Here is a 19,861-nt window from a genome sequence, read left to right as displayed (position 1 = left end):
ATTTGGCTTTTGGCTGCTAGGCACAGATTCTGAAGAACACACCTATCCCGTTGTGCCTCTGATGCTAACGAGGGGTTTGGGTTAAAGCACCTCCACTCATTATGACCAGAGATGCAAATAAGCAAGATGAGGTGAGGGTTGATCAGGTTCTGGGAATCACCACCAAGCTAAGCAGCTCACGCAGGGCTCAAACACACCATTTTGGTGTCGCTGACATGCACGTTGTCATCCCAGCTGCAAAGCACGTCCCTGGAGCTCCTCACAGCAACGGAGAAGAAATATGATGTTATTTCCACCCATCCCTTCCCTTTGGGGATTTCCTACACATAACAATAAAGCAAACAGAAGAGAAGCCACCCTCCCAATGTGTTGCAGCTTTTCAAAAAGCTATAACAATACAAACATTTTTAGACTCAAATTATCTGTCACCGTGCCTATCTTCTATCTGTTTCTGTTCCTCAAATTCCTTTGGCAGTATCTAAATATCTAGTGATTTTCTTCAGTCAAGTTTTCAATATCATGATTCTAGAGTTAAAAGTAAACTTCAAGTATACATATCAGTATAACAAAAGATAAGATCTGTGTTGGAAACATAGGCAAATAGAAAGTTCTTTGGGTGTGGCTGGTGACAGGGAATTAGGGTGGAACCCAGAATCATTTAGGTAATTACAGTTGGAGAAATCTAAGACAGTTTAAAATAAGCTCCAACTAAGAAAAATAGTGTTTTTTCTGTTCCTTTCCATGCCCCAGGGTCACTTGGGGTCTGCTTAGACTCGCGAGAAGAAAAATGATTCCATTGACTTTAAATATTACAAAAAGCCCACCAGCCATTCCTGTGCAAAGATGGAAGGGGTGTTGTGGAATTCGGTACTCTCCTTGGGCGCATGTATAGAGGGGACACTTGAACCTGAGGCGGACAGACATCAGCTAATTTTAACAGGCATGTGTAAGTATTGCCAAATTCTTAAGTTTCTGAATGACGTAATCCTCTGAACAAATTTCTTAAATGGTGCCTTAGCAAACAAGAATTTTTATAATAGTGATGTCTTTCTGAGTAAAATGTTGAATCACTCAAAGGATACAGATTAGAGAGAGAGAGGGAAAAAAATGCTCTGTGGGAGGGGCAGAGCTTTATAAAACCTGTCTTCCCTATGTGTGTACTCTGACAGCTCTCTGAGGACTGTTTCCTGTCAGTAGCACCTCTGGGAATAAGCAGGTATGTCACTGATTTTCATGGCGATTGCCATGAAATATGGTGTCATTTATTCTTCTTTCCTATTGCAATTACTAATATAATGAAATTAAAGTGTGGCATGTCTTTAAAAAATGAGTAAAAATGTAGTGGTATGTTTCTTGTTTAGATTTTTTTAATTAAAAATATTTTAGTTTAAGATTTGAGCTAAATTTACATTTAATATTGAACTAAATTAAGACTTAATCTTGAATCTCAGAAGCCAGAAAATGCCTGTGTAACATTAACCAAACCAAAGTGCACATTCAAGTCATGATGTCAATTTCATCGAAGAGGTTAGAATATGTATATTCTGTACTAAGTAGGGTTTGACACTGAATTTGATGGGAATAGTTGGATCGATTAAAATATATTCATTAAGCAAGGAAAGTAATCTATAAATTGTATATAAAGATAATAAAAATTTAAAAAAAGAGGATGGTCTTTATAACGATCAGAATCTGCAGAGATTAAGCAATCTGGGTTGGGTCAATTTAACACCAGAGTATATCTAAAGTTTAGTTTATAATTGGTCAATTCAGTGAAAAAGAAGAATTAGTCAAACTAGTTGTTGGATTGGCTGAAGTAACAGTTTAATATATAATTTAATATGCATAAACAGACACTCATTCTTTATGAAAGTCATCAACTAACAGGAATTGCTTTTGATTTTGTTGGGAAGAGAATGTGTAAGTTTGGATGGGAGGTTTCCTGAAAGTTATTGTTTTCTCTTTGTTTCCATTGATGTTTGTGGTCAATTTCTAAATATTTCCACCCTGTAGTCGCAAAACAAATTGTTTTAAAAGCCACAGCAAACTGTAATCTCGCATCCAGTGATTGTGAGAAGGAGGTATGATGGTGTGCCTGGGGGCACATCCTCACCTCTTGGTTAATGGGCGAAGTTTCAGCACACATTTGTCAACGTGTGTTGCAGGAAGTGACACAGATATCATGGAGCCCAGCCCCACCTATGCTGTCCATTTATTCTTCTCCATGATAATATTAAACCTTAATTAGCTGCATGATATTTGGGAGTTAATGAAGCTGTAAAATGTTAAGAGTTAAGAAACTCACAACAGGTGTTACCTGTTTGGGGCAATTAGGCTATTTGATGTCATTCTTCGATGTCAGTTTGACATTGTCAGATTCCCACCCAAACGTGAGCCGTGAACTTGTCTGAGAGGAAACACACTCTCCATAAGCCTTTCATAGGTTTGAAAGGCTAAAACCTTCTCAAACCCCATTTGAAAAGCACCAAGCTCGGAATCAGAAGGCTGAGAGGCAGTCTAGGCTTTGGAGCTCACTAGCTGTGCAAACTACGTCTTTATCTTTTTGTAACTAGATATGACTAGATTTTCCTGGGCAAGTAATTACATAAATTAAAACAGTGTTGCTGAAGGAATTTAGTAACTGCAATATAGACATGACATATTACTGTTTTACGTTAAGTATAGTTAATAGCACCTTGTTTATAAAATAAAAGCTAGGGGCACCTGAGTGGCTCAGTTGGTTAAGTGTCCGACTTTGGCTCAGGTAATGAGCTGTGCTAACAGCTCAGAGCCTGGAGCCTGCTTTGAATTCTGTGTCTCCCTCTCTCTGCCTCTCCCCTGCTCATGTGCTCTCTCAAAAAATAAATAAGCATTAGAAAAAAATTAAAAAATAAATAAAAGCTAGACTATTTTTAAAAGAAGTAAATGTATATGGGACAATTTAATTCTGTCCCTACTTATTTACTTCTTTTTTCTTTATAAAGTCACCAGAAATCTAACTTGGCGTTCAAAGCCTCTCCAATAGTTTGTCTTGACACTTAAATTTACACTTAAATTTTGTTAGTGTCAAAGAGACCTACTACACAGGAGACTATAAAGATTTCGGTATAAGAGATGCCTACAATTCATTTTTCTGGCTCTAGGCCCTTATTTATTTTTATCATATGAGGATAGAGAAATTTTATTTATTATGCTAATTATTAGTTTGTTTCCAAAATATTATTGATATACTTTACAAAAATGATCTGCCAATAAGACTAATTAACTTACAGATGATTTTAAATCAGTAGAAGGAAGAGGAAACAAATTTCTGAGCGACCCAAGTATCTAATCTCAGTGATAAAGTAAGACAAAAAGAATCGTGAAGTTTTTGTTTTGTTTTTGTTGCTGCTGTTGTTTTTACTTGATACTCCTTCTAGGAGCTTTACAGACTCACTACTTCCCTGTTTTCATTTCCTCTTTCTAGCATTTCTCTAGCTGTTAACTTGTCCAAACTCTTACACATAATAGCGCGTGGGGCATCATCAGCAGGGCAGGCAATGCGGGGAATTGGATGGAGGGGGGTTCATGACAGACCCAGGCTTGACTCCCTGCACCACTGCATAGGAGCTCTGTGACCTTATGCAAGTCTCTTAACTTCTCTCAGCATCAGGAGGTAACCTACAAACCACAGATAACGGTATGGACCTTTTGCAGACGCTGTGAGGATTGAATGAGAAGAGGTGCGAGTTTCAGGGACAAATTTCCCTTCATTTACAACTGTGTCCTGAAAAATACAACCGGCAGGGATTCCAAATGAGACACTTCAATACAAATGGCACTGCTTTTCTTAAAAAGCAGTGTTCATGACCCAGTGGTCACCTACGACAGCCATGGGTCAGGGAGGGAAGTGAGGGCTGGCCCCTGTTTGGAAGCCTGCTGAGTGAGTCCAGCCTGCAGACGCAGGGCGTCCTTCACCTTGGGGCCTACGCTCAGCCCCTCCTCAGCTCTGAGAAGCCACTGTCACAAGATTTCCTGTGGATTAATGAGTGTCAGTGTCTTGTGGTAGATTTATATATTTTGGTTAATTATAGGGTGTGTTTTAAGCCACCGTGAGAGCATAATGCACAGTCGAGAAATGATCGCTGGCCAGTACTAACAGATACCTGCACACACCTCGGGTGTGGCCGTGCATTCCGCTGCACCCAGAGACTTGGGTCATGGAAGGCGTGTCTGTCCTTTATCTTCAGGTGGTGATAGGGTGTGCGCGCGTGTGCTTTCGCGCGTGTGCGTGCGTGCATGTTTCATGCTCCCAGGATGGTCTCTGCAGTTTTGCCTACAATGGACTTTCCTGCTAGGGGGTCAGGAGAAGCAGGTGGCCATTCCAGCACCCGCATATGAACTCCTTAGCAGAGGGAGCTGTTTCACAGCCGGCTGCGGATGTAGGTGTGTGTAGGGGGGTAGGCAGAGTACAGGAGGTAGGAGCTGGGTGAAAATACCAACCCTCAAACAACGACTCCAAACCACTTCTGGAAGCAGAGAATCTGAAAGAAGATTGACAATCTCACCCCGGGGCCAACAAGAATATGTGCGCATGAGGCACACGTTTGAACATGTGTGTATTTCCTTCTGTGTGTACCGTATATTCGCGATGCAGCTCAGAGCTGGAAAGCCTGACCCTGGAGGCCATGCCGCCTGCTTCAGTGCCCTGTCCTGTCCCTCCTAGGTGAGGAACGCTGGTCACTTTTCTGATGCTCTGGGCGCAGTTTCTTCCTTTATCAAACAGGAATAGCAATGCCTTTCTCAGAGGGGTTTGGCAAGAATTAAATGGTTGGTAAAATGTTTAGGACAGCATCTGTTGTGCAGTAAGAGTCTAAAAAACGCTATTTATTGTTACTACTATTATACCGAACATCACTATGGCTGCACAGGTCACATGAGCCTGACACTCTCCCGGCTCCACTTCATGTTTGTCCATGAAGGAAAAGCAGAGAGGGAGTCCCTGTCCCGTGCAGGGTATACCCTGTCCTGCTCTGCTGACATCACCCAAAACGTTGAGTCACCTTTTAGAGCTGTTTTTTTTTTTTCTTCCTCATTTTCCTTCCAGATTGAAACAATGGAAGACCTTTATGTGGCCAACACAATCTTCGCCCTCAATTTTTTCAAGCATCTGGCAAACACCAGCGCCACCCCCAATCTCTTCTTCTCTCCATGGAGCATCTCATCCACCATGGCCATGGTCTACCTGGGTGCCAGGGGCAACACCGCAGACCAGATGGCCAGGGTAAGTGTGTGAACGCCCCCAACCAGGACTGGGGCATTCCTGGATGGAATTACAGAGTTGCAATATTACCTGTGAGGTAGCTTGGCTTGAACAAGGTTGGTAATCGTCACATGCTATTATACCACGAGCGCCCTAGATTCAAATCTGCAAAACAACTAAACCACAGAAACTCTCAACCATAGATAGCAGAAGGCGCACTGCGGTTTCGTATCCTGCAAGGCTAGAAGCAGCGACTACGTCTGGTGTTTTATAATATAATGTTTATACGTTTTGAAATATTTTGCGTGCTTTATCTCATTTGGTTTGAAGACAAGTGTCATTTTACGGATGGAAGACGAGGCAGCGTGGGCATAGCACCTCCCACGGTCTTCCTGGGGTTTCCTCACTCCTAGATCAGCCCCCTTTTTTTTTTTTTTAACTTTGTTTATTAATTTTGGGACAGACAGAGACAGTGTGAGTGGGGGAGGGGCAGGGAGATAGAGGGAGAGAGAAAGTCCCGAGCAGACTCCACACTGCCAGCACAGAGCCCGATGCGGGGCTCGATCCGAGGAAACCGTGACCATGACCAGAGCTGAAAACAAGAGTCGGAGGCTTAGTTGACTGAGCCATCCAAGCGCCCCCGCGTCAGGCTCTTTCAATGGCTCTACCGCTGTGGCATGTTTGCTCCTCACACATGTAGAGAATTCCTCCAGGGGTCTTCGGAGAGTGTTGTGAAGAGCTGAAGAGCTGGTCACCGCACTGCCGGAGATGCCAGGGGAGCCATGTGACCTCACATGGCCTCAGCCATGCTATTGACCCCATGGCGTCATGTCAGCAAAGTAAGGGGTGGCACGGTGGCCCATTTTCCAAACCAAGGTCGACAGGGTGTGCAGCAACAGTGTAAGGTTGTTTATGTCAAGGCCATTGGCTTTAGTCCTTGGTGAAGGGACATAAGCTCAGTCAGGGGACACTTTCACCGAGTCAAAGGCCTTGGAAATATGTCGAACTGCTTCCACCACGCACCACAGTGCTCCTGTAGGGTGAATCCGGCACATTTAACAGGCACATGTCCCTGAGATGTCCTCAGTCAGTGAGCCAGCTACAGTCATCATGCAATTAAGATTCTTTTCTTTCAGAGAAGCATGCATACAGACCTTGACATTGTATGTTTGAAGTACAGGCTCCCCTTTCTCACAAGCACAGCCTGTGTTTTAGTCACACCAAAGTGCCCCCGGCCACGTTCGGGTTTCCCATGAGAACTATGCCTGAGTGTAGATATGACCTTGTCTGGTGCACAGTGACCCAGTTACGGATGGGCCTTGCTGGAGGTGGCTCCCAGATAGAGTGTTAGTCAATCTCAATGCAGCAGGAAAGGAAGAGAAAGGCATCACTCCCTGTGAGTATTTGACAGTTTAAACATCAAGACTTACAACAAAACTCAATTGCTCAACCCTGATACCAGCAACATTTGGCAACACCTCTTCCTCTTCAGTTTCTTCCCCTTGAAGAAATAAAAACCATGAGCTGCACTGCAGGGTCTTAATATTTTTTATTTATGTTTTAACGTCTATTTATTTTTGAGAGACAGAGCACGAGCAGGGGAAGAGCAGAGAGAGAGACACAGAATCCGAAGCAGGCTCCAGGCTCTCAGCTGTCAGCACAGAGTCCGTCACAGGGTTCAAAGTCACAAACTATGAGAATCATGACCTTAGTCGGATGTTCAACTGACTGAGCCACCTCGGGGCCCTGGGTCTTAATTTTTTTCATGAGGGGGGTCAGAAGCATTATGTTTTGAGGAAAAATGATAAGTGAAGTACTCTAGGTTGTTAAAATTAAAAAAAAAAAAGATTTTGATCCCAAAGGAAAATGAACTTACTGGTCACTCTGGCACAGCACAGCTTTTCTGCGTCGGGAAAGAGTTTTAAGCTCGTGGGTCTATGCAAGGATCTTACGCTGTTTTCCCATAACTCTGCTGCATGTACAGACTTTAAACTTCAAAGGCAAATTTGGTTAATTCCCTACTAGAAAGAAGAAGAAAGGCTGGTTGGCTCAGAGGAGGAAGCACGGACTTTGGGGGACAGGCCAGGGTGTGTGTGAGTAGTAGCTTCGCCCCTCTTCACTAGGTATAGGAGGAAAGGCATTGAAACTCTCTGCACCTCTGTTTTCTCGTTGACGGTACGGGAATGGAAATACCCAGCCTGCAAGCCAGTTGTGCAGATTAGAGATAGCGGGCAACTCAGCCACTAGCAGCCCTTGACCTACTAGCTAAGGCTTATCAGCGCCTCAGCCGGGTACCTTTCTAAGAGCGTTTTATGGATTTGCCCACATGACACACAATCCTATGAGGCCAAGGCTATGACCACCATACTCATTTTATGGATAAGGAAGCAGGGGCAGGAAGAGGCCATGTTGCTGAGAATCGGCGTGGCTGGTAAAGGAAGCAGGCTGGAGTGGAAGGAAGGAAGACACGGAAGGGACGGACTCCTGCAGCGGGTGTCTTTGCGAGACTGGCGCGCAAGCAACGAGTGTTTCTTCCAGCTCTATATTTATTTTTTTTTAAATATTTTTTTATGTTTTATTTATTTCAGAGAGAGAGAGAGAGGGAGAGACAGTGTGAGCAGGGGACGGTCAGAGAGAGAGGGAGACACAGAATCCAAAGCAGGCTCCAGGCTCTGAGCTGTCAGCACAGAGCCTGATGTGGGGCTCGAACCCACGAACCGCGAGATCATGACCTGAGCCGAAGTCAGACGCTTAACTGACTGAGCCACCCAGGTGCCCCTCTAATATATATTCTTATATATTATGTGTAAAGAGTATCTGTGCTCGTTCCCCAGACATGAAGGCAGGGAGGTAGACATGACCACTAAGAGGTACTCAGTTGTCATTGGTTTTCAGGTTAAGTGATCTAGCAGGAAAATATACTCATAAATCTATTCCCTCTCATTCCAATTGTAGGTGTTTCAGTTTAACAAAATTGGAGTCAATGAAGTCCCCCCAATGACCCTGGAGAACTTCACGGGTTGCAAACTCATGCAACAGGTCCAGAAACGCCCTTATCCTGAGGCTATTTTGCAGGTATCTGACTCACCGGTTCCTAATGTCTTTTGTATTTTATTTCTAGAACCTTCTTGTCTTAAAGTCACAATGTTAGACAGGGAAAGAACCTAGCCAACTTCCCCTGTTTGTAGAGAGAAAACAAAGACTGAGAACCCTTAAGTAAATATCCTATGGGCACACTGCTAAGTATGGGCAGGGCCAGGGTAGAAGTGAGACTTTATGACTTTTAGGCCAAGACTGAGTCTAAATTTGATCACACCACTCTGCCAGGAGCTGGGCTCGTGTAATTTATTCTGAAACAGTGGTAGCAACTCTTAGAATACACGTGCATGGATGCAGATTTCCAGGTGGGAGAAGGTAAAAAGTGACAAAAACATGAGGAATGAGGTAGGTCACCCTCAATGATTTTATGAGAGACCACTGCCCCTTAGATCTCCCTCCCCGAGCCTTCTATCTGTCATCCGTCCATGTATGTAATGTCTGTCTGTCTGTATGGGTGTATATGTATATATGTATCTATTTATCATCTATCTCTCTCAGGTGTTAATATATTTTCTCAGTACTCTATTTCCTTACACACCAGCTATCCAGCTTGACTTATGGGAACTGGGCATCAATGTGCTCCTATTGATAGACAATGTCCACAATCATCCTCCTCAGGCTAGAAAGATATCTCCCATAGTCTCCATCTTGGGAATCCTGCTCCATCTGTCCATTGCCCAAGGAATTATGGGCTAGAGGAGGTGGAGAGGACCCCTTCAATATGGAGATTCATCAGGTCTCCTGTGGCACCTGGGGCAGTCCGTCAGCAGGCTTCCGTCCTCTGCTTCAGCTGGCCGTGCCGTGACTGAGCCCTGTGTCTATCATCATGCTGACAAACTCCGGGTTGAGGATCAGAATTCCCCTTTGTTTTCAAGGCTTTCTAAAACCTGGATTTTCCACTGCACAAACTGCCCTTTACTTATAAAATGGGTACTTTCAGGCATTATGTAAACTTTTTCTACATCACCTCTAAGGTAACGTTTTAATCTAATCAAACTCCTTAGAGACTTGGAAGTTGACGAAATTATAAAAGAAGCCTCACTTTCTTCTAGGATGTCGGTTACTTCATGGTTAAGTGCAACCTGTAGATGCAGCAAAATGTGAAACAAGTAAAATATAACCTTATCGGTTCTAATGCACTATATCAAAGTGTTTCCTCAGAGATTCTTCTAAAGCATTGGACAAAATTATATATTAATACAGCATTTTATTGTTGCATTGGAAAAAATATGTTTGCTTATAAGACATATCTCGTTTAGCCTTCCTGTGTTGGCTAAAGAGACTCCCTCCTTTCTGTTTAAGGCACAGAGTAGAGACAGAATCCATTCATCTTTCCGTTCGCTCAGCTCTGCAATCAATGCATCCACAGGGGAGTATTTGTTGGAGAGCGTCAATAAGCTGTTTGGAGAGAAGTCTGCGAGGTTTAAGGAAGTAAGTGAAGCCTGTAATTGAAATTGCAGGGCTCCCAATGTGCAACGAGGTCACTTTCAAAGCTGTAGTCTGTGATTGCCACGCAGAGAGTCAGAATGCCACACAAGCTCCCTAAGGCTCCTGAATGCCCTTGGTCATGGCGGCTATTGCCCATGCTCCCCTTGGTGGACACTCCCTCCCGTGGCTGCAAAAGCCCCATGTGCAGAATGAGTCCTAAATGTGGAGGAACAGTGAATTCCAGAGCCACTACCCACAAGCCCAGCCTTCCCCTCCTACCCAGTGTCTATAATGCACAGTGAGTGTGGGGAAGAGGGTCAACAGAGCACTTGTAATCTGCACCATTTCCTCTTACAGTCCCTCAACCCCCATGCCCACCCTCCACCCCTGCCCTTACCTACTCAGGCCCCTGAACCTTGACAGGAAACCTCATGATTTACAATTATACCAAGTCTTTCTCAGTATATGTTTGGTGTAACCTTTGGCCTATTTCTTGCTTTAAAGGAATATATAAAACTCTCCAATAAATACTACGCTACAGAACCCCAGGCACTTGACTTCTTAGAATGTGCAGAAGAATCTAGAAGAAAGATTAATTCCTGGGTCAATACTCAAACCAAAGGTAAAGCCAAAGCAATATTTTCTGTTCTTTTTAGTTAGAAAACTCCGATCTATTTAAAAAAAAAATCATTCTTATACTTAGCCCTAACTCCCTTAAAATTCACCCAAACTCAGTTATTCGGTTAATATAACCTTCTTCTTGTTTATCTGAGTGGCATTTTAAGTGAGAAAAAATAGTTGAGGTCGCTTAATGGAAGACATATATTCAGTACTTAAATAATCTGATTTTGGATATAACCATGGGATAGACGATGAGAGCAGGAAGACATGTCTTCCAATGTAGGAAATAATCAGAATTGAAATCATTGTGCTCTGTGTCCACTGTGGACAAAAAAAAAGAAAGAAGAAAAAAGAAAAGAGACATGCCCCTCCAGTGAGTAACTGGCGTGAGACCATTGGCAATAGAAACAGAGGGATCACAAAGTTATTTTTAACTATTTTGCACCATTCAGAGCCAATCTGCTGTGGAGTTCTTTTGGTCCCTGATAAACCACTTCTACTGGTGCAACTCAGGCCACTAATTCTTTCATAGGCTCCTGCCTCACTTTGTATTCTTCATAAGGACTCAAACTTAGTTAAATCTTCCGTTCATTCTTACTGAATTTAATCCTTCAGTCAACAACGGTATTCATCCACCACATACTATGTGCTAGGCACTGTACATGAGAAGGAAGATAAAAATGATCAATGAAACAGAACACAGACACTGCCACCCTAGAACTTACAATCTAGTCTAACCCAACAGACTGGGCTTCACCACTCTTGGCTCTCGAGCTCTCCACAGCGCGCTGGTTCCTACCGCCATACTTACTTTTTATGCATTCCTTAACTTCAGAGTTAAATTTAAGTGGCAAACCAAAGTCCTAGCCTTTCCTAGAGGTATCTCTCATCCAGCCAGGTCCTGATCTCCCCCTCTTCTCCACTCTTTTGGTGCTTTGTCAGCTTTGTGATGCCTGTTAATGGTTGCCTTGTACAGCCTTAAACTGTTACTGAACGGATTTGATCTTGTCTGCTTTGCCATCGCACATAAACTACAATTATTTGAGGGGAGGGCCAATGTGTCCACCTCTCCTTTGTCCCCACAAAAATTAGCACAGTCTTTGGCTGATAATGAAAACTCTTGATATTTCCAAATTTCCAGGTAAAATCATAGGTCTTAAATAATTACTGAATAATAACATATAGATGGACTTCTAAGAACAAAACCATAAAGACTGTTATAAAGGCAGAGCTGTTTTCGTATTTCATAGATTAATGAGCTCTTAGGACTAGAAAGGTCCTTGGAAATAACTTATCCAGATTTACTCCTTTATGGTTGTAGACTCCAGGCCTCTGAGAGGTTAACTCATTCAAGATCCCACTACCAATGAGTGGTGAAGCTGGGGGGGTGGGGAGGGGAGGTTCCTTTTCTTTGATCCCTAGTCTCATTCTGGGAGTCTTCAGTTGGATGTTTAAAGAGTTTGTTTGATAACTTAGGCAAAAAATAACTTTTCATGTAACTCCTGTGTGTAAAACATTGTTTCAGGCAATAGTTTGGTGTGGCTGGGTTTCTTGGCTCCCATGATGGGAAAAAGCATATGAATTACATCCTATAGAATTAAAAAAATATTTTTGCTTCTCTGAAAATAGCCGATCTACTTCTGTTCTTCATTTCTATTATGTATTTTGAAGTTACTGTTCTAAAATAGTGATCAACTGTGTACACAAAGGAAGCAGAGAAAGTGAAGATTAACAGAAGTGAAAGTAAAAACTGCAGAATTCAAGAGACTTGTGGAAGTTTTACTTTTCTGAGAAGAGCATGAACTGTTGTTTTCCTTAAGTATTGCCTTCAGTGGCTATGAATCTAGGAATTATGTTGTCAAAATGCCAAGTCATCCTTTGGGCTGATTTTTTGTCAAATTTTATAGTAATTTGAGGGAATGATCTGTTTATTTGTTAATGATCACATTCATTCTGTCATTTATGTCACAAAGTTAAGTACAGCCTTGGCAGTTTCCAGTAGTAACCAAGAACGTTAACTGCCTGGGGGATATACCGAGTGGCGTATGGAAGCTGGTCAGATGACACTGACCTTTTTATTAGAGTCGTGACTGTCAGTAGGATTGGGAGGCAGTGGGTGCTGGAGAAATAATTCTGACCTGCTACCAGCTTGTGATCTTGGGGAGATTGCTAGCCTCTCTTGGCATCGCGTCTTTTTCTGTAAAATGATAATAATGACACCCCAATAAAATAGTTGTGAGAATTAACTAAAATAATGTACTTAAGCAGTTGAAGTATCATAGAGTAGGTATCGACTGTAAATGTTTCTTAAGCCATTTTTTTTTTTTTTTTTTTGATAACTACCACACTTGGATGTTACAATTTCTGAGAAACTTCCTTCTCTGGTACACTCTTGTGTTCCCTTCTCTGCATTGCCGTAGGACATCGTGATCTCATAGTTTCTTACACATTGTTTGACAGCTGATTTTGAATGCCTCTTCCAATATTCTCAGCCCCTCCAGGGCAATCTTTCCTTTCTCTCCTCTTGTTTCTGTATAACTCCTAGCATAAGTCTAGCAGGACTTAAAAAAAAAAGTTTTTGAATGAATCAATGGATCAGACCCATCGATTATCTGGATCAGATCTAGAAGAAGCACTGACTAAGCTGAGAGACTTTGAGAAAATGACGTAAAAGGAGGTGACAGTCTTTCCAAGTTTAATAGTCATTCTAAATTTTCAATGCATTACTCCTTTTTCTCTTGGACTTTGCAAACCCTCTGAGAAATGTGGTCTGCTTTATTTATGCTATGAATGCATTGGGAGAAAAACTTGTGCCTGAGTCCATCGCCTCTGCAGAGTTTGACAAGTGTAGATGACGAGTTTGATGGTGATTCAAGAATTTCAAGTCATAGTAAGGTAACACTTCTTGGTCATGAAACCTAACATGTGTCATGTTTTCTGCAGGCAAAATCCCAGACTTGTTACCTGAAGGTTCTGTAGATGGGGACACCAAGATGGTCCTGGTGAATGCCGTCTACTTCAAAGGAAAGTGGAAAACTCCATTTGAGAAGAAATTAAATGGGCTTTATCCTTTCCGTGTGAATGCGGTATGAGACAACAAGACGGATTTTCCTAACATATATTTTAGGATCTTAGCCAAGACAGAGGAAGAAAAGTTAAAGACCATTCATGCTCCTGCATGACTTGCTAGTCATAAATCATGCACATTGGAGAGTTGGTTGACTCTTTCACACTACTGAGTATCACATGGTAATTTTCTGAGAGGCCATATGAATAGTGGTGAAGACCATGGGCTTTATAATTAAACAATCCTGGATATAGATGTAGGCTCTACCACTAAGCTTCTATTCCTAGCCAGCCAAGACCTTATTTATCTTCCATGTGTTCCATTTTTTGTGATCAATTAACACTTGGCCTTTGTAAAGATTCAAGAGATTTCACAGAATTCTTGGCCCATGGTGGGTACTGAACAAATATTTTAATGTTATTATAATTATTATTATTGCCCATCTTAATAATAATAAGGGCATACAGATAATTTGTTTTGTTGACTTTTAAGAATATATTTCCTCAACACTAAAGCAGAATCTATTCTCTTTTATGTCTAATTGTAAATCTCTTGAAGTCTTAATATCAACTTTTTTATTTCACTTTTTAATAATTTTAGACTCAGCGCACACCTGTTCAGATGATGTACTTGCGTGAAGACCTGAACATTGGATACATAGGGGACCTGAAGACTCAGATTCTAGAACTCCCATATGCTGGAGATGTTAGCATGTTCCTGTTGCTTCCAGATGAAATTGGGAGTATGTCTACTGGCTTGGAGTTGGTAAGCTGTTCCAACTTGTATTGTTTTAAACCACTGGAGCTAAACTTACCTTCCATGATAAACATGTCTGCACCTTTGGAAGCGGTATGCAGTTTCTCACAGAAACATATAAGTTGGTTGGTAACAAACGCGCACATCTCAAACTTTCATTCTGAGCATTAAAATATGTCACACATGCTACCTTTCTGCAAAAAATTTACTAGAGTATTAAATTGTAACATCACTCACAATATAGTAAAGTTAAAATTATTGATTTTTTTAAATGTTTATTTTTGAGACAGAGAGAGAAAGAGAGAGAATACAAGCAGGGGAGGGGCAGAGAGAGAGGGAGATACAGAATCCCAAACAGGCTCCAGGCTCTGAACTGACAGCACAGAGCCCGAAGTGTGGCTTGAACTCACAAACCAGGAGATCGTGACCTGAGCCAAAGTCAGACACCCACTGAGCCTCGCAAGTGCCCTAAAGTCATTTTTAAAAAATATAGTTTATGGTTTAGTTGGTTTCCATATAATATCCAGTGCTCATCCCAACAAGTGCCCTCCTCCATGCCCATCACCCATTTTCCCCTCTCCCTCACCCCCCATCAACCCTCAGCTTGTTCTCAGTATTTAAGAGTCTCTTATGGTTTGCCTCCCTCCCTCTCCTTAACTATGTTTTCCCCTTCCCTTTCCCCATGGTCCTCTGTTAAGTTTCTCCTGTTCCATGTATGAGTGAAAACATACGGTATCTGTCTTTCTCTGTCTGACTTATTTCACTGCAGCCTAAAGTCATTGATCTTTAACATTAGACTGTTAGGTTGCTTTGCTTCTTTTGTGAGCACTTACTGGCTTTTTTTGTCTTATGTTTGCATTTGTAGCTGGAAAGGGAAATAACCTATGATAAATTCATCAAGTGGACCAGCAATGACACGATGGTCGAAGATGATGTGGAGGTGTACCTGCCCCAGTTCAAATTGGAAGAACACTATGAGCTCCAGCCCATTCTCAGGAGCATGGGCGTAGAGGACGCCTTCAGCAAGAGCCAGGCCAATTTCTCTGGAATGTCTGAAAGGAATGATCTGTTTCTGTCCAAAGTGTTCCATCAAGCCACTGTGGATGTGAACGAGGAGGGCACCGAGGCAGCCGCTGGCACTGGGGCCATTATGTCAGGGAGAACTGGCCATGGTGGCCCACAGTTTGTGGCGGATCACCCTTTCCTCTTCTTTATCCTGCACAAAACCACTAAGAACATTCTCTTTTTTGGCAGGGTTGTCTCGCCCTAAAATGGAAAAGCTCCGTTTCTGCACAGAATTTTGTAGTACGGACCGTAAGCCTCAGAATCACTATAAGTGCCAAACGTTTAGAGGCTTTTTCTACCTATTTCTGTTTTTTTCCCTCTGAACAACCTCTACTACAAGCTAATGATAACTGCAGAGATAGCTGGACCGCTGTTGACCATAACGCTGCAACCCTGTTAATCATTCGGTCTCTAAGTGGAATGATGTTCCATTTAGTTCTTCCTTACTATTTAGTTTATTTTATAGCATTGACTTTTACTGTATTATTTATTATTTTATATGATGGTTTTTGTTATTGTTCACTGTCGGTTTCTGAAGCTGATACAGTTACAGAAGCAGGTGATCAGTTATTTTTCTACCTAAAGAAATATATTTACTCATTTATGTAATGAAGAATGAGTAGTTGTCCTTCCACACCCTTCATCATAAAGGCCCAGGAGAAAGCACTGAATAACAGGAAAATGTATGTTATGTGCATTTCCAGACATATCACATGGATGTGTCTATAACTTATGTAAAGTTGCAAGTACATAAAAAATAAACATGTTTCCACACAACCATTTGTTCGTTGTCAACATTAGATTCTTAGACTATAAGACTGTTATACCTCAATTCTTAGGAATCAAGCATCATGTCTCATTTTGGGGGATCAAAAAAAAAAAAAACTAATAAAGGACACAAAGGGAGAATTGATCCTGCAAGGAGCCCCCTTGTTGGGAGTGGGGTGGGATTGCATGAAAAATGGTTTTGAGCTGCCTTCTCATAGCAGCAATAGGCACAGAGATGAGGAAGAGTTTGAGACTTGGTCCTTTGGGGACATTCATATTTAAACCTCAAGGATATCAGGAATAAACACCAAGTCCAGTGGTTCAGACATAGAACCAAGGTCAAGGTCATTGAGCTGAGAGTTCGGAGGAGGGAAAATGGGCTGTAGGAAGAGAAATGCAAAATGGCTTCTGTTAGGGGTGTTTGTTTCAAAATAGCAGTGAATACTTTTAAGTGGGTCTGACTTAGAGCAGAATGTAACCTAAGTCCTGAGAACTAAGGCAGGTCTAGTTTGGGGAGTCCCAGCTCATGGGAGAGTCTGTCTACAGGAGTGTGGCTGGATCCTGGAAATGTTTCCCAGACAGTCCCCTCCCTGCGTTGGAAGACAGGGACCGATGACCCACTGGAACATGGTGGCTCAACAGGTAACCTCAGGCCCTTGACTGTCAACACCTAAAATCTCAGTTTTAGTACTTACGAATCCTCTAACTGTGGGTCAGGAATAGTGCTTCTATATGCTTTGGTTTGCCAACTAGAAAAAGTAATACTTTCCCATAAGGTTGCTATGATGGTTAAATGAATTCATATATCATGTGGATTATGCATAGTGTTTAATAAATACTAGTGCTGGTGATTATTACCTTTGTCAGAAATAAAACCATCACACTGTCAACTTGTCAGAAGTAGAATCCCAGGGGCACTTGGCTGGCTCAGTCAGTAGAATGTGTAACTCTTGTTCTTGGGGTTGTGAGTTTGAGCCCTATGTTGGGTATGGAGATTACTTAAATAAAATAAAATAATTAAAAAAAAAGTAGAATCCCAAAAAATTATAAAAAGTTAAGTTTTTAAGGCTTGAATGGTGGTTTATTTCCTCTAAATCAGACATTATTGAAAATTAAGGGTTCTTGCCTCTTGCATTCTCTTACGTTGAAGTTTATTCTTCTGTGTACTTCCAATAATTCAGCAATAGGATAAGCAGTAGCTTTCTGAATCATTATGTCTTCAGGTTTCAGTCTCATTATTGAGTTAAAATATGGACATAAAATTCTAGGTTCAAAGCCCTCTTCAACACTTTAGGGGTTCTAGAACCGGACTTGCTGATGAGAGAGTTGATGTCAAGATTATTCTTGCTCTTTGTAGTTTTCATAGCTTTCTTCTTGTTCTTGACAATATTCTTGCTATTTCATTGCATTATGAATTTTTTTAAATATTTTTTTTATTTTCTAGGAGAGAGAGAGAGACAGCGTGAGCAGGGAAGGGTCAGAGAGGGAGGGAGACACAGACTCTGAAACAGGCTCCAGGCTCTGAGCTGGCAGTCAGCACAGAGCCCGACGCGGGGCTCGAACCCACGAACCGCGAGATCATGACCTAAGCGAAAGTCGGACGCTTAACCGACTAAGCCACCCAGGCGCCCCGCATTATGAATATTTTTAAAAATTGTTCTCAAAAGTTTGTCTTGTTCCTCAGCACATTTTTTTTCCATCTGGAAACTTGTGTCTTGCTTCAGTTCCGGGGAACTTTCGGCCATTGCTATGGACGGAATGTTTGTGTCCCACCCCATCCCCACTTACATATGTTAAACCCCTAATTCCTAATGTGATGGTATTTGGAGCTGGGGCCTTTGGAAAGGGGTTATGGTTAGATTAGGTCATCAGGGTGGAGTCTCATGAGGTAATCGGTGCCCTTATGAGGAGATGAAGGGATCAGAGATTCCTTTCTCTACCATATGAGGACACAGAGAGTAGACGGCCGTCAAGAAGAGAGCCCTCACCAAGAACCCAACCATGCTGTCACCCTGACTTCAGACTTCTAGCCTCTAGAACTGTGAAAAAGGTATTTGTTGTTTAAGCCACCCAGCCTTTACTGTTCTCTTACAGCAATGCAAACAGAATAGCACAGCCATTATGCACGTATTGTCTCTGCCCACTCTATTTATGCCCTTCTTCTGGGTTCTGATCAGAGGAATACTGATGCATCTGTGGCACCTGGGTGGCTCGGTCAGTTGAGCTCTGGCTCATGACTTTGGCTCTTGTCATGATCTGATGGTTAGAGAGTTCGAGCCCCACATCGGGCTTGCTGCTGTCAGCACAGAGCCCCTTCAGGTCTCCTGTCTCTCTCTCTCTGCCCTTCCTCCACTCATACTCTCTCCCAAAAATAAACACTAAAAAATAATATTGATGCATCTGGAGTTCTCTAGGTTTCAAAATTATTTGGAATATCTAATAAATTCATATGGTCTAAATCCCAAATATCATAAAAATACTAGGGCAAAAACTATCCCTCTCACTCCTTTTCCCCCGCTCATATAGTTCCTGTCCTCCCTCCCTGCTAGAAATGTCCGTACATCTTGCCACATATACATAGGGCAGGCCATAAATAACAACAAACAAAATCGTGTTAATAATATTGTGTTGTTAACTAAGGAGACTATTACTTCCTTTCCTCTCCCTTCCCACCCCCAAACAGGCATCAAAATTAAGCACGACCATTATTTTCTTGACATGGGGAGTGTGCCTGTATGAATTTTAAAAGGTAACTGGGAAAGAGATCTGGAGATGGTTTGGGGAAACAAATGAACAAAACTTGGTCCGTGACTTTTATTGAAGATGAAACCATTTCTTGGCTAGTTTGGCAACATCTGCAATGATGCATTTAGAGCAACATAAATAACTAGAGCAAGTCTCCATGCTGTGCCTGAATGCGGCCCAAGTCACTCTCTAGTGAGCCGCTGTCTGTCAAGATAAACAAGCCCCCTTAATCTCCAGCTTCCATGTGATACTTTAAGCTGAAAATAGTCTGGAGGCCCCAGTGGCTACTACTATCTGCTCAGCACATGTCAGGCAGGCATCACGGGATTTCCTACTGCAAGTCACATTCACGAGTGAAGTCCAGGGAAAAGCTCTGTGCTGGGTTTCCCACTAACATTCAAAGGTTAAACTCTGAGCCAGTTTCCCACAAGACGTGTGCCCCATTTTTATGCAAAGTGCACGAAGGACATTCCAAATCTGTTATAAGGGGCTCCTTTTCTCCTTCAATCCCTTTGGAAAGCTCCCCCTACGCATCCCGCTGTCCATTCCCCTCACCACCTTGCTAAGCAGGCAGGCATACAGCGGTAGAAAATGAAACAATAACTATTGTTTTCCCTGTTGAATAAATACAGAAGAGTGAGGGGCCATTCATAAGAAGAAATAAAAGATAATCAAAAAATGAACCAGCATCCGACTCAGTGACTGTGTCTAAAACATTGATTCAGCCCCCTCGTCCTTGGGGTGGAAGAATGGACATCCAACGTGATGGAGTTATGCCCGGGGTCCACACCAACTCACCAAGGGAGAAGAAAACCAGCATTTTCTGGATGCCTCTCACACATGGCACCATAAAAAAGCAGATTGAACAGTTTAACGGCAAATATTTCACCCATAATATTTTCCATTAGCTGCCCATTACTATTCCACTGATTTGGAGTTTTCTGTTTTTTTCATTTTTCATTTTTATAATTTTTAAATGCTTATTTATTTTTGAGAGAGCAGGAGAGAGTGAGTGGGGAGGGGAAGAGAGGGAGAGAGAAGATCTGAAGCCGACTCCATGCTGACAGCAG

At 42.2% G+C, this 19,861-nt stretch overlaps 1 protein-coding gene across 2 annotated transcripts; it reads left to right on the top strand.

Annotated features, from left to right (window-relative positions):
* Positions 1 to 1,153: 1,153 nt before the first annotated feature.
* On the top strand, positions 1,154 to 16,058 carry SERPINB2 (serpin family B member 2). Of its 2 annotated transcripts, none has more exons than XM_039251884.1 (8): positions 1,154 to 1,216; positions 5,087 to 5,263; positions 8,198 to 8,317; positions 9,644 to 9,772; positions 10,274 to 10,391; positions 13,334 to 13,476; positions 14,058 to 14,222; positions 15,079 to 16,058. In XM_039251884.1, the coding sequence occupies exons 2-8, from the start codon at positions 5,096 to 5,098 to the stop codon at positions 15,481 to 15,483; spliced, it is 1,248 nt and encodes a 415-aa protein (XP_039107815.1). In that variant the 5' UTR covers positions 1,154 to 1,216; positions 5,087 to 5,095; the 3' UTR covers positions 15,484 to 16,058. The 2 variants fall into 2 exon arrangements, with proteins under 2 accessions (XP_039107815.1, XP_039107816.1); XM_039251885.1 differs by lacking the exon at positions 1,154 to 1,216 and adding an exon at positions 3,504 to 3,722.
* Positions 16,059 to 19,861: the final 3,803 nt, after the last annotated feature.

This window comes from Hyaena hyaena, unplaced genomic scaffold (genome assembly GCF_003009895.1).
Source record: "Hyaena hyaena isolate Hyena2069 unplaced genomic scaffold, ASM300989v1 scaffold_399, whole genome shotgun sequence".
Classification (NCBI taxonomy): domain Eukaryota; kingdom Metazoa; phylum Chordata; class Mammalia; order Carnivora; family Hyaenidae; genus Hyaena; species Hyaena hyaena.
Note: the sequence above shows the minus strand (reverse complement) of the source record. Positions and strands in the feature narration are given on the sequence as shown.

What these genes read in the sequence shown, in the direction of transcription:
- SERPINB2 (XM_039251884.1), top strand. Translation starts at nt 5,096, where the DNA reads ATGGAAGACCTTTATGTGGCCAACACAATCTTCGCCCTCAATTTTTTC. An exon ending in CCGCAGACCAGATGGCCAGG is followed by an intron (nt 5,264 to 8,197) that starts GTAAGTGTGTGA and finishes TTCCAATTGTAG; the next exon opens with GTGTTTCAGTTTAACAAAAT. An exon ending in ATCCTTTCCGTGTGAATGCG is followed by an intron (nt 13,477 to 14,057) that starts GTATGAGACAAC and finishes TAATAATTTTAG; the next exon opens with ACTCAGCGCACACCTGTTCA.